Source organism: Arvicola amphibius, chromosome 10, assembly GCF_903992535.2.
Source record: "Arvicola amphibius chromosome 10, mArvAmp1.2, whole genome shotgun sequence".
Classification (NCBI taxonomy): domain Eukaryota; kingdom Metazoa; phylum Chordata; class Mammalia; order Rodentia; family Cricetidae; genus Arvicola; species Arvicola amphibius.
Window position 1 is genome coordinate 9,416,335 of NC_052056.1, and position 23,745 is coordinate 9,440,079.

General features: G+C 38.2%; 1 protein-coding gene across 1 annotated transcript; it reads left to right on the forward strand.

Moving 5' to 3' along the window:
* Nucleotides 1-17,843: 17,843 nt before the first annotated feature.
* Nucleotides 17,844-18,371, forward strand: LOC119825727 (keratin-associated protein 13-1-like). The gene has a single exon (XM_038346802.1). It carries the CDS (start codon nt 17,844-17,846, stop codon nt 18,369-18,371), a length of 528 nt encoding a protein of 175 aa, XP_038202730.1.
* The last annotated feature ends 5,374 nt before the right edge of the window (nt 18,372-23,745 follow it).

Genomic DNA, 23,745 nt, shown 5'->3' on the forward strand with positions numbered 1-23,745 from the left:
CATTTCCTGATTGTCAATTCCTCACTTACCCTCTGACCTCAGATATTGGCTGCTGCCTCCATCCTCACCTATGGACTTGCTAATGTATCTCTGTATTTGATATCTGAGTGAACGGTCACATCTATATACAAGAGTAGAGTTTTCAACATGCTTTTCTGCAGGAAGAATGGAATAATATTCTTCCTTTGTAAACCTTTATAATATTCTCTCCTTTATAAAAGGATGATATGGAAAGCATCTGAGATGACGGAAATAGCTTCTTTCTGCATCAGTATTTTTTGTTGGAATGTCTCTGCTTTCAGATTCTTCACACTTGTTCATAATTCATGTTTCAAGTGTAAGGCCATGTTCCTCCCAGTCAGGTGACCCTCTCCACAACACTACCCCATCTGCAAGCTGGGGGTGTTATTTATGGGAGAATGAGTAGCAAATAAATGTCTGTGAGACCTGTAGCTTAGTAGCTGTGAAATTTGCTGATACAAAAATAAAATGATTCTTCTCAAACCCAGACAAAATTAGCAGTGGGAAAGGGCTCGCTCCAGCCTCTCCTGAGGTGTGTACTGCTTTAAAAGCTTTTAATCAGCCCAAGCATGTATGGGCTATTACTTCTTTACATGCCACAAGGTTTGCATTAATCACATATGTTCGCATATGTACACATGCAAGAGTTCAAGCCTTTACCGTTTTGGATCCGGTAACAATTCAGTAAAGATGTTTTAGTCAAAACACTTTCCTAGCATAGTGCCTTCGCCAATGAACTTACCCTAGTGTGGAGGTTTGAATCTAAAACAAATGAACTTTGTGTCTGAAATAACTTACATAATTCTCTTATTTTTTCCTTTAAAAACCTATGCTGGTCATTCCTTGCTTGTGTATGGCTGTAGATATCTGCTGCTGCTCCCAAGCCACCCTCATTCTTCTCTGGAGAAATACTATAGAGTTGCTACCAATATTGGCTGGACCTCCTGGCAGGTTACAGAACACCTTCACTGTTTAAACAATTCTATGTAAAGGCTACCTGATATTCCTTAGTTTGAGGCTGAGGGAAGATGTGTTCAGTATTAGCAGTGCAAGCAGCTCTCTAGACCTGATCACGGACTAGGGACCCATGACTGGGCTGCTACAAAGCTGTGGCTCCTGCTTCACCTTCCTAGAGCATCTGAAAAGTCAGGACAGACACAACTTGAATTGCAAGCTTTATAATTCACTCTGACGCATCTCAGACGCCAGTCCCAGGTTTCTGAATTGTTTTCATTACATGGGCAGCCCAGCATTTCATCTCCCCCAAAACAACTTTGTGGCACTCTTTCTCTCTAGGACGCAACTTCATTTTGGTAAGTATTCTGGCTGTATGTTTCTGTTGCTCCTTTTCTCAACTTCTCCTCTTATTACTTCTGACTAAAAGCCGGAAATAACAAAATATGTGAGAGAGTCATTGTGAGTTTTCAATATAATTATGTTTCCTATCGGTTCAGAACAAATATAGTGATGTCATCCAACAGAGTCAAATATTTGACATCAGTGGCTAAAAAGCAAATGTCATGGCCTCCATCACTGAACTATGAATCCATCCAATGGAAATGTGAAAGGGTTAAGTGACAGATACTGAAATCAGCAGAGCCTGTTCTGCAAAATCTGTTTAATTGTAATTTGTTTTAAAACCTCACTACATGGCTTGAGTGACAAGAAACTTCAGAGGCACCCAACAACTATTATTTTAAAGTTTATCTTATAAGATTCCAAAATCTTTAAATGGTCTTTCTCTGGGCTCCTAGTAGCTGTAGTAAAAGTCTTTTATTATTATTATTATATTTATTTATTACTCTAAAAATACCAACCCAAATTCCCACGTTCTCTCCTCTTCCTACTTCCTTCACACACCCTCCCCAACCCCACCCCCCTCCAATCCTAAGAGAGGGCCAGGTATCCTGCTCTTGGAATGTCCAAGAGCCTTCCTACTACATCTCGGTTGAGCGAGGTACACATCCAAAAAGAATAGGGTCCCAAGAAGCCAGTAAACACAGTAGAGATAAATCCCAGTGCCCTCAGTCAACCACATTTAGAAGGACTAGTTTGATCCCATGCTTGTTCAGTCCAGTCCAATTGGAGTTGGTGAGCTCCCATTAGCTCAGGCACACTGTTTCAGTGGGTGAGCCCCTCGTGGTCTTGTCTTCCTTGCTCACACTCTCACTCCTTCCACTTTTCCACTGGATCTTGGGAGCTCAGCCCAGAGCTCTGATGTGGGTCTCTGCCTCTGTTTCAATCTGCTGATGGACAGAGGTTCTATGGTGATATTTAAGATAATCATCAGTCTGACTACCGGGCAAGGCCATTTCAGGCACCCGCTTCTCTTGCTTAGGGTCGTAGCTGGGGTCATCCTTGCAGATTCCTGGGAATTTTTCTAGAACCAGGTTTCTCGCTAACCCCCAGAATGGCTCCCTCAATCAAGAGATCTCTTTCTTGCTATCATATATGTCCTGCCTGTCCATCTTGACTATCCTAGTTTTCTCAAGTTCTCCTCAAACCTTCCCTTTCTCCCCTTCCTTCTACCTCCCCCTTCATGCTCCCAATTTTGCCAGGCGATCTTGTCTGCTTCCAATTTCCAGGTGGGTTTATATATGTTTTTCTTTGATTTCACCTTAGGTTTATTGCTAGGAACAGAATTTTGTTTACAAATCAACACTTTCTAAAATCCTGCTGAAAGGAAATATTCTGTCAGGTGTAAGTTCCAATCATTGGAAGCAAGCACAGTGTTAACCAAATTAACCAAGTCAGCGTAATTGCCCACCATGCCACAACATTGTGGCTATCTTCTCAGGTATGTGCTAGTGTCCGCTTCATTCTTACACACACCCTGTCCTCCTCCCTTCAGCATGATGGGAGAATAAGAACACAATCATGTGCTCTATCAAATCCAGCCCACACAGTCTATTTCTTAGACATATAGTTCCTTTTTTTGTCAAACTCTAAACAATACCAATACCTAAAAGTTTAAAAGAATACACATGAGATATGGACTTCAGACTTCTTTTAAAACATGCTAGCCAGCCGCTATCACTCATCATTGTCTGGAGCCCATCACAAGCACGAGGGTGTGCTCAGCATCACTCCTAGCCACTCTAAGCACTCCTCATTGTTCTCAGATCCAAGACTACACCCCATTCACTATTAGTCACTGTATTCATTAGCATCTCTATACTTAGTAAAAGAATGAGTCGCAGAATGAAGGACGTGTGTTTTACCAGAACAATAAAAAAGAAATTGTAGAGAAAGAAACACAAATACTTTTTTCTTCATCGTCCATGCTTAAAAGAAAATGCCTGCATTGATGGATTGGGATAGGAACCAACAGCCTTAACACAAATTATCTGTCCATCTATCTGCATTACTGGTATTCACAAACTGCTTCGTAGACCTTTAAGTGGTTTGAAGTTAGATACTCTGATTTAAAATGGTTCATAAACCAGTAGAATCTGAGTTGCTAAAAGTTTAGGTCAATAGTAATATTGCTATAGAATATACAGCAGAATTAGCAATGAGTCATTTAGGTTATAAAATAATCCAAAATATGAGCAAATAAATAAATCATAACTAGAGAACTTAAAACAAAATGTAGCATTCCCACCTCCTCTCACTGCTGTCCTTGTGATGCTGACATTTCACAGTGGTTGGAGAGGACTTCCATCACTCTGTTATGTTGCAGGGCCAGCAGCTAGCCTGTAGCCGCATAAAAGAGCCCATACAGTGCAGAAATGATACTCCGTTCCTGACTCCCTAACCACACCTGCTCAGCATTTGTCTGTCCTAGACAATAAAATACAAAGCCAAAATTTGAAATAATGCATCTAATTTCTGTTTGTAACAAGGTGATTCTGTTGTAAAGGGCAGTTCTCTATATCAACACGGTACACCCACTGCTCCTGTGGCTGTGCAGGTTAAACAGTTAATAACCACTTTCTTGTTTGGGGATGTGGAAGATGGATGTATAGCATTAATACCCATTCTGAGAAATCTAATATCTCAGAGCTTAAACAGGGTCTGTGTGTCAGTACCCAATGACACTGTGCAGATGGCCCCCTGATGGCAAGTAATGACTCCTTTGGCCATAAATACCAGAGAGAAGAATAGCAGTTTTGACACACTATGACAGCTGAGAATGGGAGGCAGATTCATGGAACAAAAAGGGAAGACTTGCAGGTGTCTCAAGTGACATAAAGCATGAAGATGATTCTCTCCATAGCGAGTATTTTGTATTTCTTCATCCTTGTTGGGCAGCTGAGGGAAGGTTGGCTGTATCTAGTAAATGTGTTTATAACTTCTGTTTTGAAGCAAGATGCTTGAGCAGGGGTCATGGCAGAACCACGAGCTGTATTCTGCTTGGTCTTAGAAGAAGCAATGACACATTGCTTGTCTGAAGGCCTTTCCTGCTCTGACACTCTGGGGAATCTGACCTTTTCCTGACACTGGGGTGTCATCATCTGCTCCTCTTTTTAAATGTCATTGCATGGAATTGTGGTAAGTTTCATCAGCACAGAGAGCAAGTCCATGTTTAGTCTGCCCATCTTTATCACAGTAAGATAGGTGAGCTTAAAGAGAGTGGTGGAGGAAGGAAGGAGAGGGAAAGGGAGAGAAGAAGCAGGAGGAAGAAGATAAGAGAAGGGGGAAAATGAAAAAGAGAAGGAAAACGTGGAGAAAATCAGGGAGTATAGAGAAAGAGGAGGAAGAGAGAGGGAGGAGGAGGAAGGAAGAGAGGGAGGAAGGGGAGATGAGAGAGCACATGGATGGAAGAACAGATAAAAATGTGGTACAGAACAAGAGGGAAGGACTTTTCAAGATAATTCTGGGTTTTAGGAGGGTTGAAATCAGAAGCCTCAGCAGGATGCTTCCCATTTATCTCCTCCTAGATAGGAATAGCTTCCGAGGAGAACAGAGCTCCGCTTCCCCTACATTGGGGTGTATTGTCTTCCTGCTGCACTGACAGAGCTTTGCGGCAGGTAGGGGAAAAGACGGGGAGGCACTCTGGGGTAAGAACACCCCAGTGTCTGTTGAACACTGAAGACCAAGAGAAGCTTCAACAGCCAGAGCCTTCCGCTCCTGAAATTCACTTATTAATGGCTTATTTTTATTTTTTGTTATGATCAAATTTATTTTCATATAAAAAGCATATATAGTAAAATGTTTGACAAGACATTTTATTCAGATATACCATACATTTTAAATTTAATTGTCACATAACATTTGTACATATCTACGGGGGTGCAGTGTGGTTTTTTTTCGCACAGGTATATAATGGATGATGTTCAAGTCAGGGCTATTAGCATACCAACATTCCTAAGCATGTATCACTTCATTTTGTTGATTACATTTTGAATTCTTATTTAGCCCTTCTCAAACATGCAGTAAATTATGGATAATAGAGTCATTCTATTCTGATTTTGTGCTGTGTGCAACACACAGACTCTATTCCTCTTCTTTCATAACTGGGAATCTACCCTATGAGTTAAAGTTCTTGTTTTAGCTTTCTCCGTGATAAACAGCATGAACTCCTGACTTCAGTAGTCTATGTAATTGACAATGACCTTGGTGCAATTATGTATACTGGCCCCCATAGGTCTGAGTGAGTTTCTTTTTGGCTGTGTTCCAGGGACCTCAGCTTTGCATTTCATCTTCACTCTCCATAAGGTAAATAACCTCATAGGAAAGGGCAATCTCTTCATCAATAGACTCAACAGACTTTCAATACATTTATGAAAATGATGGATGCAGACAATTTCCATATTAACATCATATTTTTTATCTTGCTAATAGTTGGAAATAAGTGTTATTACTCTGTGAACTGTGAGGTTTTGTTGCCTGGTTCCCAGAAAATAAACATTAACACCCAAGTATCTTATTGCTACATATGTCAGGAATGGCCAGTGACACTCAGAGACGTTGTATATGGATTGCTTGATTATTAATCATGAAAATAGCATTGTCACAAGCTACACAAGATATAAGTTTTTTTCTGTCTCCTAAGTAAATGAATAAGATGCATTCAGCCAGATCTTCAAATGGGAAAATCAATTTCAATTCAATGATATGAGTAATGAAGCATCAAACACCCCCAGGAATCCTATCATGTATTCCTCACATAACACATCTAGTGATAAACATTTGTAAAGCTCTTTATGACAAATTTTATGAAAAAAATATGAAAAAAATTATCACTAAATAAAGAAAATTAAAACTGGCAAATAGTATCTAACTAACGTCCTAAAACATTTCTTTTCTTAATTTTAAATAACTTTTATATCACTGCAAAGCAAACATGTTTTAATCAGATTTTAAGAGTTCTTTATGCTCAAGTATTTTTCCTGGTCTTTCAGGCTACAACATTATTTATTTATAAAAGGTATTATTAGGTAAATGTTGGTCAGTAGATGGGTTGTTATACGATATAACCATATTTCTAAAAGAAATATTTTAACACAGAGAAAGACACACATAAAGAAAACCCAGAGGAAGAACTAAAGAGATGGGCAGTAAAAGTCAAGTCCAAAGATGTAGCACAGAACCGATCCACAATTCCTTAAGAAAAGGGAACTGTAGACATCTTGATCTCAGACCCACAGGCTTTTAAATTAGAGTGACAATTATTTGTCTAATTTATAATCTTCTATGCAGTCCCAGCAAACCATTGCTTCTCCTAACTTTAAAAAAAAATTCCTTATTCAAAGTTTGTGGGCTCTATGATTTCCGTTATATAATATCTACCAAAATATCTGCTGCCAGCCAGCAAGTCTGTGTTTCTATGTCCTGTTTGAACCTGATCCTGCATTGTGAGGTCTCTCTGAATGCATGTGATAAGCAAGGAGACCTCTTTCATGAAGGGTTATCTGCTGCCTCTAAATACTCTTCTGACTAAGGTCCATTACCATAATCTTTTACAATTCTTTAAAATTTACTTCTTGAGAATTGGATGATTTGATCATATTTTCTTCATCCCAACTACTTTTAGATCCTTCCTACTCCATCTCAATTGATTCATGATCACAGGCCTGAATGTCAGCTTGACACATTTTTAGGTCCTCACTTCTGTTTCCTTAACTTTATTTCTAAGGATATTGTAGACCTGCTACCCCTGGTGTATTCTATCAATTTCCAAGAAGCAGACCTTTCACAAGCCAATTTCAAGTTCCAACCAGAGCTTCACAGTCCACTAGTAACCAGTGCCACAACTAGAAATCTGCAGCTTACCCACTCTAAAGAGCCCACCCCTCCCTTTCCACCTAGCCTTCCTTTCTTCCTCATCTCCCACCTGCTTTGCTTTTCCTACAGCACAGGCTACAATCACACCTTCTGTATTTTTTTCATGTATACCATAAAGAAATAGAGAATGCTGCTTTATTTTAAAATAAGCTATTTAACAAAGAAATCAGCTCTCAGTATTTAAGTGTGATCTGTGTAGTTTTAGTGAGTTGCCCTGGCATGAAAATCATTGGTTCCATCACCCAGACAGAACACCATTCACCTGCAAAGTACAGACCGTTCTAATGAGGCACTCCAGATTCTGAAATACTGCTGTCATCAGATCCTAATTTAGCTCTCCTTTGGCTCCTGTGTTTTCTTTGCTCTTGGTCTTCATCCAAACTTGGAGTCCCAAGGATGACACTTTGTAAAGAGCCCTACAATGATTTCTTGTTTCTTCCCATCCCTTGTAAGATGAAGCAAAGGGTACAACAAAGGAACTTGCTGACAAAAGATCTTTCTCTCCGCCAGCTATTCCACTTGAGGACTAAGTGTTATCTCAAAGAAGCAGAATCCAAATTCAACTGGCAGAGTGCAGCTCTTCCAACCCAGAAATATATTTCTGGCCTCCTGAAGGAATCAGTATTTGCAAGAATCAGAGAATGAATTTTCTAATAATAACTCAGACAGAGTGAACTCATAGACCTTGCTCATTTATTCACTTTTAAATCATTTCATCTGCCTATGATGCCTATTCAGGATACATAATTTATATACTTCATACTTAGAATAAGAGGTAGTAGATGACCATAAGGATACAGTGTTTTGGGGAACTTGATAGGGCAATTGCACATACCATTAGAGAAACTCAAGGCAGACAAAATCCTAAAATGGAGAGGGTAAGTGGCCTGAAAGCATTGGTAGTTGAAAACTTCTTCTGAGAAAGGAAGAGTTAGTGTGATCCTTGGTAGGTCCTAACAAGCTCCAGTGAATGATCACATGCTCAAGAAATCTATAAGCAGTAGTAAAGACAAATGATGGGTTTAATTTTGATTTTTTTTAGAGGTTACAATGTTGGATGAATATGGGAAAGGCGAAATGGAGGAGGGATATTATCAAAATAGAAATATGGAAGAAATTCTTGAGGTGTTAATAAAAGATTGTAAGACAAAAGTTGAATACTCATACTCAGAAGCCCAAGTACAGCAGAAAGAAAGAGTGAGGGGGTATCAGAAAAGAAGTTTAGAGTGGAAGTCAGAACGTGAGTGTTAATTTTCATAACTTATAGGAGTTACTGCATATAGACTAATGATGTATGGTGTTTCTCCACTTCTACAGTTGAAAACTCCCCCCACAGAAAAGCACATAACCACCCATTTATATTCAATTTTAGGAGAAGTAAATGGTATTATGCATGTCAAGTTACTGGTACAACTGTAACAGGAAGGAGCGGGCTGCTTTCTCCTGGCTGCCCAGCTATCTTGACCCAAATAATCACATAGGAAACTGTATTAATTAAATACTGCCTGGCCCATTAGCTCTAGTCTCTTTTTGGCTAATTCTTACATCTTGATTTAACCCATTTCCATTAATGTGCATCACCACATGTATGTGACTTACCGGCAAGATTCTAACCAGCATCCATCTCAAGCAGGAGATCCATGCCATCTGACACTCTGCCCTTCTTCCCAGCAATCAGTTCTGTCTACTCCACCTACCTATGTTCTGCCCTATCAAAAGGCCAACGCAGTTTCTTTATTCAACCAATGAAAGCAATACATAAACAGAAGGACCTCCTACACCAGTACACATTTGAAATAGCTGTTTGTTATATTGTTCTCTTTCCCTTCTGTCTACCTTTTTCTGCTGTTTCATTGCCTTGAAGACATTTTTCTTCACCCATGCAGCTCATTTGAATTGATATTTCTCAGCATAGTGTTATACTTGCTTCCTCCTTTGAGTTTAGTTTTGTTAGTTTCTTGCTGTTGCTTTTCTATGACTTGATATAATATCTATCATCCTACAGCATCAAACTGTAGATTAAAGGAGGTGATTTTTCAGAGAGAAATGTTCAGAAGATTGCTGGAACATTCTGTGTATTGAAGTTTAAGTGTATGATGTAGCATGTAGCAGATCTAAGGTACTGATTTTTCTGGTCTTGGTTTCATCATACTTTGACAACAGAGAATTCAAATTTATTGTCACTAATGAATAGTAAAAGCCAAAAATATGTTTGGAATCTCAAATAAAGCTATGGTGGAACATAGCTTCTGTTTTATTTCTTTCCTTTTAAGGATAGAAAATGATTACATAATTACTGAAAGTTAAATAGAGTAAATTATGCACTGGGATGTTTAGTGCAATGGTTGACCCATGGGAATTGGGTTAAATATACATTATTCCTGTGATTTTATTAAGATGGAAAATTGCAATTCGTGTAATTCTTCTTTAAAATTAATCAATAGTCCATAAAATTTATTTTATTAAAGTTTTTAGAAGAAGGAAGAGTACTAAGAAATTTTAATAAAAGGTTTTGACTCCTCAGTGCTCTCCAGAACTTTCAAACTCCCAGAGTTAAATATAGTGACATCATGGTTAAGAAGTTAATAATAGCCAGAAGTTCAGCAGTGAAAATTCACATTGTATGGCAAATACAATTCTCAACTTTAACTGAACCAATATTTCCTGAGGAAATGTGGCTTCTCATTACTAAGATCCATTGTCTCATGTATCAAGTCAAAGAGTCCTCAGAACTATTACCATAAACATTTCAGTGTTTTATGAAATCAATATGTGCTTTCCTGTACATAAATTTTGACAGAATATCAACATTACAGTGAAGCATAGAACATTCACAGGCTTAGCTTGCATTCAATTGGACTGGTTAGTGAATACTCTGTAATGATCTTTCTTATAAGTAAGACAGATGTTTTCCTCAGATGGTGTTTTTACTGTTTAAAGCACTGTGTTAATACTTACTTATTATTTTATCTTATATGTGTTATTGAAACTTTTATTCTTCTACAATTTCTTATGCTCCCTCCAAACTGTAGGGTGTGTTGGGCGGGGGCAGGAAGAAAATGAGCTGGAAGGTGGAAAAGATTGTTGAGAAATCACATCTCTGGCCACTGTGTGACTGTTACCTGAATAAACTCACAGCACCAGCAGTCACTTACACAGGTCCTGCAACAAGACTGGGCCTGCCAGGATACATAGCAAATGGGTTTATAAGGCTCGACACCCACTAGGGGTGATTGGCACTAACTTTGCTAGGAAGTGATGTCCTTCTCTTCAGCAGTAGAAAGTCACTAGGTGTTGCCTATACTCCATAAATATCCCTCCCTCTAGTCAGCAAGGCTCATGAAAGCTTTTAAGGTTTAAATTATGTAAATAATAGCTAATATGGGATGATTCAAAGACACAGATATAGCTAAATGTTATTGAACCAAATGAAGAAATGAATCAACAAAGGAGTATATAATAGAATTACTGTTTAAAGCACTATACTAAAACTTGTTATTTTATCTTGTATGTGTTATTGAAACTTTATTCTTCTACAATTTCTTATGCTCCCTCCAAACTGCAGGGTGTGTTATGGGGAGGGGCACGGGCAGGAAGAAAATGAGCTGGAAGGTGGATAATATTTTTTTCTATTAAAAGTTATTTGTAAAGCTGTTTATTGCTGACATTGTTGACACAATAGACAATTTCTAGGGCATAGTTGCAACTTATAACCCACATCCGCCTTGAGTTCAGCCCCTCTTGATTATTCTTCCTGAGTGTGCAATGGCAGATGTGAGCCACCATCCTTCATTTAAATTGCTAAGATTTTGATAATGTCAATTATCTTTCCTCGTAGTGTAAGCTTCACCCTATCAGTTTAGAAGCTGTGGGTGGTTGGAGCTGTTGTGTATATTGTCTGTGCACAGGTATATATGAGTACGTGCCATGGGTGTGAGTACAGGGATCAGAGGAGAACATCTGGTACCTTCCTCTGACACTCTCAATCTTATTTCTTTCCAGGTTTTTTCAAATCACTTCTTTTGTGTATTTGCAATTACCATGTGATTACATCATTCCCTGTTTTTGTTCTTTCCTGCTAACCTACATACCTCTCCTTATTCTCCTTCATTAATTACTGCAAGCATACATACATACATGTGTACATAGAATACAGTCTGCATAATGTTACTTGTAAATATGCTTCATGGTGGCCAAACCTGAAACTTGCTGGGTAATTTAGCTAGGCTTGATAGAAAGAGAACACATTTGATGATCTGCCTGTCTTTGTCCCCTACTGCTAGGATTATGGGCTCATATTTAACAAGAATCATGGGGATTTGAACTCATGCCCTCTTGCTTTTACAGCAAGCACTATTATCCATTGATCTATTTCACATCCCTCAGTTTAAAACCTTAAGAGTAAGATTCAATTTCCTGAGAAAGAATGGATTCTCAGTACTGTAACAGAAACCTGCCAAGTCCCCAACCTTTTCCTCTGTTCCCAGCATGCTGGGCTGGCCTGGATTGCAGATTTTTTATTTGACATTTCTACAAGTGTATTGCCAAATCCTTAAAATGACTCTCTGAACACACTCCTCCTGCCCCCTCCCCCAGTGCCTCTCTGTCTCTCATCTCTTCCTCCCTCTCTCCATGGTGGATTTTCCTTTTCAGCCTAATAGAACAAAGTAATGCCATTTGCAGGATATGGAGTCAATTGGAGAGAATCACATTAGGGGAATTAAAGTCCTCTCTAAAAGACAATACTCATGGTTTTTATGGTTGTGTGTCCTAAACTGTATATAGATACATAAAATCATGACTGTATAAATGACATGAATGTTGATGCAATCTGTCCTAGGAAGTAAAAGGTCATATAGGAGGGGGAAGAAGTATATAATGGAAGTTGTGTGCATGAGAAAAATTTATTCAAGGTATAAAATTGCATAAAATATCCTTGTGTAACATAGAACCATGTGCCGAGAATACACACAATGAAACTTTCAAAAACCAGAAAATAATGATGTGAGTCACAGTTGGACAAACATACAGAAAAAGCCCGAGTCAATGATTTGACCCTTGCTTGCATAAGAACTGATAGACTTCAAGGGTAAAGAAAAAGAAAAGGCGAGGGACTTTAACAAGCAGAAGAGAAATAACACATGGAAAATACACAGCGGTATTACTCCTCACACAAAGGCAAATCAAAACCACAATTGTTTGCCGTTACATAACAACTTGAAATAAACCAAACAGTAATTATATTATTATGATAATCATTTTGCCGTACAAGATGCTGAGGACTCAGAATAACAGGAGCTTTGAGGCATTACCATTGAGAATGTGAAATGTTACATTCCTGTGGAAACCAGTCCCTCACTTCCTCACAGAGTGAATCCTTATGAGTCCCCAATCTTGTTTCTAGGTCTTTACCTAAGATAAGTAAAAGTGTATCTCTACAAAAATATCTATGTGGAACTATTTGTATCTTTAATAACTCTAATCAGTAAATCACTAATGTTCATGTCATAATTAGTATGCATCTAGGTCATGCAATATATAGCAAATTAAGTAGTAGTAGTAACACAACAAAATGCACTACTGAAACATACAACAAAAAGATGAATCTCAAAATTATTCTGGTGGTTGCAAGATCCAAACCAAAATATCCTCATGATTTATAATTCCTTGCAATATGGAACTATAGGGATGGGTTTTCAGATACATCAGCAGAGACACAAAGGAGTCTGAGAACATCTTTTAATAAAGAAAATAATTTATCTTGGTTAGTTTTTTATTATATAACTACATATGCTTCTAAGAACACAGTGGTATGTCTTTAAAAAGTGAATTTTTCACTGTGGAATAAATTGCTACACAATCAAGAGGACCAAAGTTCCTTCACCAGATTCTATGCAAAAAGCCAGCTTCAGTGTTGTGCATCTGTAATTCAAATGCTAAAGAGGCAGAGACTGGATGATTGGGGGCTCATAGCTCGCCATTCTAGCTGAACTGGTAATCCCCAGATCTGGTGACCGTCTCAGAACAAGATGAGGAGAGATTAAGAAAGACACTTGACAGGTGTCAATGTCTGGCATCTATGAACATGCAACCCCACATGCACTATGGAAAGATACACACACACATTCACGCACACACATACACATATACACATACACCCAGTCAATGCTGACTTTCACTACATGGGAATTATATCTAAAGAAACAGAATAAAATTAAGAGTTAAATGGGTGACTAGAAAAGTACACATAGGAGAAAACATAGTCATGAAACAAAGAAGACACAAATAATTGTCCTTGCAGATGACCTGGAGTCTGTTCCCAGAATCCACATTGCCACTTACAGAACTCTGTCACTCCAGTTTCAGAATATTTGACACCTTTCCTGGCCTCCAAGAGCATCAGGCATACACATCCACATGCATGCTGGCTGGTTCACATGCACAGAAGAAGAATAAATAAATCTTTTAAAAGATGGATTAAGAAAGGGGTGAGTTTTGAAAAAAATGCATAAGACTAAAAGAACAAAGTCTCAGTTGTTTGTGTTAGGGTCAGCGTTCAAATTGGACAGCCTAAGTCCAGTATCCATCTGTCAGCAACAACAGAACCTTCAAAATCACAAACACCCAGTAATCTCATGCTGATGTACAGATCTAGCCAAAGCAGAAGATCCAGGCTCCCATGCGCAAGCACAATCTATAACAGGGAAAGTCAAAAGCAGTAGGCTTATAAACACATAGAACGTGGTGCTTTATGTGGGAGGCCTCTACATAGTAGAGACTGGGAGAAGCTGTATTTACCATTGCTGTTCTTTGCACAAACTGCCCTCATTTCAGTATCTGGGTTCAAATTCCATCTCTGCTACTAACTATGCAAGGTGACCTTAGGAAAATTAAACAGCCTGTTTATGTCTCAGCTTCTCCTACTATAAAATAACAATAAAATGGTACTCCTCTTTTAGGATTAGTCACGGAAATTAATTGGCCTATGATTAATAATAAAGTGTTAAGTGATTATAGATGATTCTTAAATATGACAGTATAATGATGCCAAATAAATGTAAAATATGTAAGCATACATGTTTTTTAATTAAATTACTGCCTGGCCCTAGCACACATATTTTAAGTGTGCTTACAATAGTTTCAATATGAAATGAAAGTTACATGTGCATATGGCAGCATTATTGTCAAGGAAACAATAACAGCAATATCAGCTGTATGAATCTACATATGTTTGTAAAGTAAAATCCTGGGAGTACATTTAAAAACAAATATGCTACTATTGTTATGCCCTTGAAAAACTGAGAAACAGTCATACTAAAGATGCCCTACACAGAACTTTTTCTCTGATGTCTAATCCATTGTGTTTCAAGAAGAGATAAGAAATTATGCAGTTGTAGCAAAATGCTGAAGTTTTGAGGAACTAATTTCCAGAAAACTATAGATTTTGTTGTGTTACACCATGGGATTCTATGCAGACCCCTGAATTTCTTCAAGTGGTTTGCTTGACGAAAGTGTAGGCTCTTAGAAGCAGATGTGCAAAAAGAGCAACTTGGACACCACTTGCATTTTCACGTCAGACACACTGGGAGTGGAGTGGGACTGAGGCCTTAAACTGAATCTGCTCGAAGCTAGAACGGCTACTGCAAGGGGAGTTGTGGGTGCCAAGGAGAATTAGAAAGGACCTTGGGGAAAGCCCAGGATGGACCTGGGAGGGAGTACACCAACGTTCAACCCATAAACCCCAGGGGGCAAGCATGGAGAAAGCACAGTAGGAAACCAGATTTGTTATGAGAAAGAACCTCCCTAGCTTGGGCATCAAGAAGCTTCTCTAGCTCTGAGAAGTCAGTTTTGAGGAAATAAAAGTGAAAACAAGCGAAATACACAGGGATTTGAGCACAGATATTATATTCTTTTCATTGTTGCAGAATTTTGTTTAATTTGAAAGTTTTTTTTTCTTTAATTTCTAGTTAATTCTACAACAAGAAAGGGTTGGATTGTGTGGTGATTTAGAAAGGCTAAGTGGCGTGTGTAGTTATCTGGGAAACAATTTTTCAAGTAGTTCAAATACAAGGCAACTTTAGACCAGCAGGGTGTTAGTGTTTCCTTTAATGTAGTATATTGGCATTTCTCAAAACATGGGGGAGAGGTGAGGAAAAACTAGCAAATAGGGAGGGAGAGAGAGAAGCAGAAATAATCTTAATATTGCTCTTTATTTTCTGAGCATTTCATATTATATACAGTGTGCTCTGATATATACCCCATTATCCTGCACTCCCCAGATCTCCTCCTCCCATCCCCCTCTCAACATTATGTTCAAAGTTACATACCTATATATAACTATATATTGAGAGAGAGAGGGGAGGGAGGGAAGGAGCAATGGATGGATAAATAGAAAGAAAGATAGATCAGATAGATAGATGATAGATAGATGATAGATATTTAGATAGATAGATAGATGATAGATAGATAGATAGATAGATAGATAGATGATAGATCGTTAAGTCCAAATTTAATGCTACCCAGATGTAGCATTTTTCCCTTACCTATCTAGACAGGGACTATGTTTCCCACACATCTTGTTTGTGTAGAGAGGAAGTGTAGCATGCCTTAGTCTTTCCAGGATCCGTTTTGGAGCTATTAAAGCTGCATTGCTTAGTCCTGCCCTTACTTCCATTCAGAAGGACATATTTATTAGCATTTATGAGTTGTTTATTAGTATTTCTACCAAGTGTGCACATAACTCTAATGAAAAAGAATAATGTAATTACAAATGGGTAGAGGCAGCATCAATTAGGATTGATTTATACCCAAGTAATCCTAGTGTTTATTCTCCGATACAGTAACTGGCTTGGAAAGCAGGAACTTTGAGATATCAAGAAAACTCTCAATCTCTCTCTCTCTCTCTCTCTCTCTCTCTCTCTCTCTCTCTCTCTCTCTCTCTCTCTGTGTGTGTGTGTGTGTGTGTGCGTGTGTGATAACTTCTAATAAGAATAGAGAGATACCTCTAGATCAAAAGGAGTTCTCAGCTGACCTTAAAAGGAGGGCCACCTGCTGAGAGTGGCATCACTGCTTTGGGAAATTCAATAGGTGTTCATCCATAAAGCACAGCTTATTTTACTTAAGTGAGTCAGAACGATGGCTTGAGCATTGCACAAGGTCACTTTGTGTGATGCATGCCACCTTTTGGATTCTGCTTGGGAGAGATAATCATAAAACAAAGTAAGTAAGCATGCGTGCTTGGCATAATGCAAGTTAATTCCCAGGCATTTAAGGGGCCTGCTACACAATGACAGTGGGAATGTCATTTCCCGTAGTTAAGCCCCATAAAATGTCAGGAGCAGAAGAAGAAGAATGGACACTAAGCAAACAAGAAACTTGTGTCCCCATTAATCTGACTATGGATTTTCCAGTCATTTTCCGTCTGTGGCTAGAAAATAAAATATTCTTGAAATGTGCAAAAAATAACTGAGGCATTAGAATCTCCCTATTGGACACTATTAGGGGCAAATATTACTAGGAAAGGTAAATAAAATTTTTATAGATTAGTAAAATGAAACATTATAGTTTGCTTTTCAAAGACAAATTAGAGTTGAGTTTGCAGAGTTTGAATATTGGCTCTGGTTAAGGAAGCTACAGCTAAGAATTAAATCTTCTGCCATGCTGAGATGGGGGCAAGAGCAGTTTAGGCTATTCAAAAACATGGTTAGCCAGACTTTGCTAAAATATCTAGTTGGCTCTAAAACCTGGTTAGTAATTTAAGAAAAGAAATAGCAATCCCTAAAATTGCACTTTAAGTATACATAAATGATACCATTTAAGAATGTACCCTTCTACCAAAATAATGAAACAAAAGAGATTTCCACACGCACACATGATAAAGATTAAGGTTGTCAGCTACCAAGCAGGCTCATCAGAAAATCTATAAAGACATTTCTTTTTAAGTCCCACCCAAATTGTGGTGTTTATTGTTTTTTAAGTGAACATGGTATAAGAAAGCGCTGTGCTGAGGAAAATCACTGATAGAAATTCTATAGCTGACATTCTTAATTACCTGCTCAACATGGCAGAGGGGGTCTCAGTTAATGGCTCATTAAAACACGAATAAATCAAACAAAATACAGGATTTGAGGAATTTCATTAGAGTGTGCTTGTGGTAAATCAAAGGGACAACTGATTTTGAGTAATAGCCTCTGAGTACTTTTAGTGTCTCAATAAAATGAAGAAAGAGTTCATGTAATCCTTCTATTGGGCCAGAGTCTCAGTAAATTCTTGTGTGCTTACAGGAAGATACTTGGGAATGTAATAAAGTATAACACTGAAAATCAAACCACAGCAAATTCCAGGGCAAAGAAACGATGAGCATCTTCTTAATATATGCCACAAGTGATTAAAGTGCAAGTAATAAATGAATGTGTTATAAATTAAACTTAATAACCCAGGGAAATATTTTCATGGGAAAGGTGAGTGAGGTGAATGGAGCCAGTGGCATGTGGGCACACCCAATGTGAGGATATATAACTTGAAGTTCAGACCATGACACTCAAACACACAGCATTGTCTCATTGACACTAACTGATCTCAGATCTCTCAATATGACCTACAGCTGCTGTTCTGGAAGCTTCTCCTCTAGATCCTACGGAGGTCAACTACACTACCCCTACTCCTCCTGTGGCTCTTCCTACCCCCGACACCTGATCAACAGCTCTAACTTCTGCTCTCCCAGGATCTTCCATCTGGGCTCCTCTCTCCATAGTGGCTGTCGTCAGCACTGTTTCCAGCCCGTCAGATGCCAGACTTCTCATGTGGTACACACCTCCCGCCAGCGGCCTTGCTATCTCCCAAGGGTCTCCAGCTTCTGCCGCCCCTGTAGGACCACATATGCTGGCTCTCTGGGCTTTGGGTCCAGCAGTTGCCACTCCCTGGGCTATGGGTCAAGGAGCTTCTATACTTCAGGATGTGGCTCCAGTGGCTTCAGACCTTTGAGTTATGGAGTCCGTCGTTACCCTTGCTCTGGCTATGGATCTGGATTCTGCCACCCAACCTATGTGATCTCCAGAAACTTCCAGTCTTCTTGTCACAGGCCCACGTGTGGATCAGCCATCTACAGATCAAGTTGCTGAACTTCCTGATTATAAGTGAATTGTCTGAGTTAACATAGTGCTTTCCCAGTAAGACTAACTAATCTCTCTCTGCATCCTTTCTCTGGAAAGACTAGATCTATTGAATTAAGAAATGAATGAATAACCAAAATATAAATTCAAATGTCTTTTGAAATAGTTGATTACCTATTCATAATTTCTTAGACTGTGTATGGAAGTACAGTTATATTTGACCTAATAAAATCATATTTTTCTTGCATCTAATACCGTCTCCTGATTCTTGTTAATGCTCAAGTTTTGATTTCTGAACTATCTTTGAGACTATGTGCTCTCAGACTATATTGCCTAGAAAATACCTTTACATAGGGCATATGTATATGTATATATATATATCATATGTATATAGAGATATATTCTCTGAGCATTCCACTGACTATAATCTGATGGGTAAAAGCCTGCTGGAATTTTCAGCAGTATCATTGAAAATATACCCACAGGAGAGTCAGACGACTCATATTTTCAATGAGACATTATGCTGGCAATCATAGCTGATTTTAGCTTACATGTTCTATACAATATTAGAGCTTCCTCAAGAAGATGTGAACTAGATGGCAAAATCTTAAACAACCAAAAAAATCATTAAATTTTGAAAGAAACACCATGATGTATTGATATGATCAGATAAAATATGGAATATAGGGCAGTGGAAATTATTATGTTTATCATTAAATATATGAGAAAAATGCATTTGCCAGGGCATGTGAGAAAAAGATGGAGAGACAAAGATGAGACTGACGGGTGGGTTTTCTGCATATAGTTCAAGGACACTTGAAAATCGACACCATAACAGATTATGCAACACCACCTTTGGTTCTGGGACTTGAACTCAGAACCTTGCATATGCTAGATGAACACACTGCTACTGAGCCACATATTCAGGCTGAGATGTTATAAATACAACGAGAAGATTAGTATTTTAGACATCAGACAACATGACATCAGACACGTTGTGTCCTCCGATCTCTGCATACCTGGAAGCTCCCCTTTGCATCGTTTTCTTCTAATACGCAATGCTTTCCTGATCTTTTTCAGCTCTTCTTTTAGTAAATCTCCTCTCTCTGTGTGTCTCTCTGTCTCCCTGTCTCTCTCTCTTTCTCTCTCTCTCTCTCTCTCTCTCCTTTTTCACATCTGTGTTCTCTCTCCTCTAGACTGCTATTGTTTCACTGGCTGATTGGATGATGGTGACAGGAATGTAGTGGATCCATCACTCACCCAGGAAAAATGTTTGCAACCCCATTTAAGTTATCTGCTCTTACGCTGGCACTCATTTTCTCAGTACATCAAGCGGCGTGAGAGCTCTTTGTTCTGAACACCGCTCCCTGCCCAGGTTTTGACTTTTAATTTTATATGCAGGTCTTTCATGGAAAATGCTGGATGTTGAACAAAACGAAAGGTTTTCTCTTTAAAGAATTATTTCATGTCTCAGGAAAATGGGTTTCCTCCTATGATTTTGGTATGAAGCATGGGTGTTGAAAGAGATGGTGTAAGCAGCCACTGCACAAGACTGAGCGCTGGAAGAACATCCTGTGAGGTCATGGGCTGGATATGCCATGCTCCGTTTTTATTTTACTGCACTGTGAAATCTGGACAGCCAGATACAATCAAGGTGTGATTTCCCACACAACAGAAGGATCTGAGAAATGTCGGCCAAGGTGTGATTCCTCCTTTCACTGTCGAAAGCACACCAGCTAGGAGCTGCACCTGGCACCCCTGCAAGGCTGCAGGATGCAGGGAGATGAGGGGCTGGGTTGGCAGCATCCTCTTCAAGGCCGCAGTCCCAGTGATGCAACAGGGCCTGCTAATTTTGGAATTGTTAGCACTTACCCTTTCTTCTGAGATGATTTCCATTCTGATTTGCCTGAGATTCTGAATTCTGAAGAGATACCAAATCAAATTTTATCTGCTAAATTTTCTTTCTTTGCATTTGCAGAAACCACATCTGGTGACCTTCAGATAATAACAGAACATTTTTATTAGTTCTGCTCACTAACTAACACAAGCCTATTTACTTTTGTGAGGTTTCACTTTCAGAAAAATCATTAAATTAGTTTTAAGGTTATAGAAACTTGTTTCCAGAACATCCAAGCCATGTGGCTAACTCCCGCCAAAACAAGAGAGTGGATGTTGAAGCCCCTACTCAGGATGTTGTTTTTCTGGCCATTGTCATTCATCACCTCTGCCTGCCTCCAGAAGCCTACTGCACTCCTGAGTTAAAGGTAGACAATTGCCATAAAACTTTTTCAAGAAGGAAGACCATAATTAAATATAATACCTTCCAATAAGCAATCAACTCACTTCCGGCTTTGAGTGGTGAGCAGCCAGGACTAGGGCACATAACATTAACTCTCTTCCAGCAAGCCACAGTTCTCAAAGGTTTCACCAGCTTCGCACAGCATCAGAGGAGGGCAATGAACACATACTTTTGTGACAGACACGTTCTATCTATAGAGGTAATTTTCCCTGTATTGATTCTACTTTTACTACTTAATTTGCTTACTTCTGAAAATTATTTGCAGTTTTTGTCATACATGTTGCCTATGTATTGGTTGAGTGTCAAATTGATGCACAGATTATTGAATTTCAAACAAAATTTTCATGACCTTAAAGTAAAATTCTCCCTATTCAGTCAGTCATTGTCAGATATGGGCATTTCCTTTTCGTTCTATTCTAAGATATTACATATGGTAAAATAAATAACCACCTATTTAGAAATAAAAATACCTTATCTATTTACTCCTCTGCTTTTTGATAAATTAAGATTTGTTTTAAAATTTAATATCTTTTCATTTGAAGGCAAATAAATATTTGGAACATTTCTTAAAGTAGATTCATTCAAGCAAACAGGAAAAACAAATAACCTATTTGGGAGAGGTTAATTTAGCTTTTTGAGACATAATAACTGTAGGTAGTTAAAAAATACAATGTACAATTCTAAATATAGATTTCAGAAAATATGCCCTTCTTGTTTCACCCAGGTTTTATTTTAATAGTTTCATTCAATTATGGGCTGGAAATGCTTGGACAAAATTGCTTATAGCCTATAAATATACATCATTATATTATATTAATGTAATAATTACATTTTCATCCCCATCAATTATTCTCCAAAATAATACAGTATAAAAACTAATTCCATTGCAAGAGAACTTTTCTGTGATGAGAGTTAAGGACAAACTCCCACTAAACATCCAGGAGCAAATGGTTAGCCCTTAAACAAACATACAAGTCATATTATACAAACCCACTGGGCTGTATTTAGGAATATAAATTATATGCCTATACCTACACCTAAAAACATATATGTATATATGTATGCCTCTAATAATAATGAAAGAAGAGGTCACATATTAAAAGAGGGCAAGCAGGGGTTCATGGAAAGGTTTGGAGGGAGGAAAGGAAGGGAAAATTGATGTAATTATATTATACCTCAGAAATAAAAAAATAATAAAAATCAAATTCTTGCAGTAGATACGTTTTTACTCTTGTAACAACTGCCAAGATAATGCTAAACGTAAAGATGGTTGGGTCGGGGATGTATGCACCACACTATGGTATTTTATATGAAGACATCATTACCATGTAATTTGGGTTACTGTCACGGTCACAGAATATTATTACCTGATGGTTACAAAGCACAAACTATATGCAATAGTCTTCACAGGTAAAATTAGTTAAGAAATTCATCTTCTTACAGTTTCCACTACAAAGGTATTTATTTGTTTGTTTGTAGTGGGCACTCACAATTCTGCTGACAGGTTTCAAGTGTAGCAATGCAGTGTTGACTACAGCTCCACGTTCCACATTAGGTCAGAAAATGTGCTTGCCGTATAGTTGCAAGTTCAGACACCTTGGCCAACAGCTCCCTGACCCCTTCTCTGGTCCCCCAATACCCACATCTCCTACTCTCTGCATCTATGAGCTCTACAGTTTTGATTCCACATAAGACCATCACAGGGCTCTTAGGAGAAGGAGAGGAGACTAGAGCTCTTTCTCTATTGTAAGAGGTGACAACCTGAAGGTAGGTACTCATCTGTGGTCCCTCAGAAAAAACCCAATTGACTCTGTTCTGATATTGATGTTCTTTTTTATCTTCCTAATTTTCTTTTATTAATTAAATTTATTTTTTTTTATATCCCAACCATAGTTTCCCCTCCCTCCTCTCCTCCCCTTTGCTCCCCTTTGCTCTCCCTTCCTGTCACCTCCTCCTCTCTTCTCTTCAGAAATGTACAGGCCTCCGGTGGATATCAACAAAATATGGTATATCCATTTGAGGTAGGACTAAGCCCCTCTCTTTATATTAAGGCCATGATATTGACATTCTTTGCCTTCAAAACTATGAGAAATAATTGCCTGGTATTTGAACCACTCACTATGAATTTTTTAAAATGACTTGGATAGCTCTGCTTTTAAATTTTTCTTTTGACAAGTGAACCAGAAATAGAACAATTCTCTAGGCAGATCATGACTCTGACTACAAGAATCTACACATGAAATAAATTATACGCATTAATATATGTATGAACATACACAAAGACATGTATGTTTAGATCAAAGTCATGGCAAGCTGAATTTAAAGGTAACAGTGTTGTACCAAAGTCAACGCCCTCCTTTTGATTTTGTAGTGCTTAGAAAATAAATATGTTAGCAATGGTAAAAGGCTGGGGTACTGGGTTTAGAAAAATTAAGTGTACTACTTTGCAACTTCCTGACAGTGTATAATGTAATAATTCCAAAAATTAATTTTAAAAAAGATAGGTTAAGAAAAAAAGTAGGTATGATAGAGGGTTTGTAGGGATATTTCTGGATAGTAAGTTCTGCTGTCATTGTGGGAAGACATAGTTCCCCCTGAGTTACAGCATTTCTAACCAACAAGGTGGGCATTGAGAAGTAATGAGTCAAATATACACTCACCTCATTATTTTGCCCCATATTTACCACACGTTACAGATGATATTGATTCTCCTTTAATCCTTGCTTTGTTTTATGAAACTGTAAAACTGCTTTTGCTCCAGCCCCTACTTTCCAACATTAATATACATTAAATAGTATTAGATGTAAATTTTAAATTGTTATTATAAAGTGTACCTTTTATTCCTAATTGTAGTTGGGGTTTTTGTTTGTTTGTTTGTTTTTATTCCTAATTGTAGTTGGGGTTTTTGTTTGTTTGCTTGTTTTTGTTGTTGTTGTTTTTTCCTTTTTTTTACTCTTTGGAGGGCCCATCACCCAGCTCCTAAATGAATACACAGAGACTTACTCTTACTTATGAGTGGCTGGCCTTAGCTTGGCTTGTTTTCTAGCCAGCTTTTCTAACATAAATTATCCATTTATCTTTAAC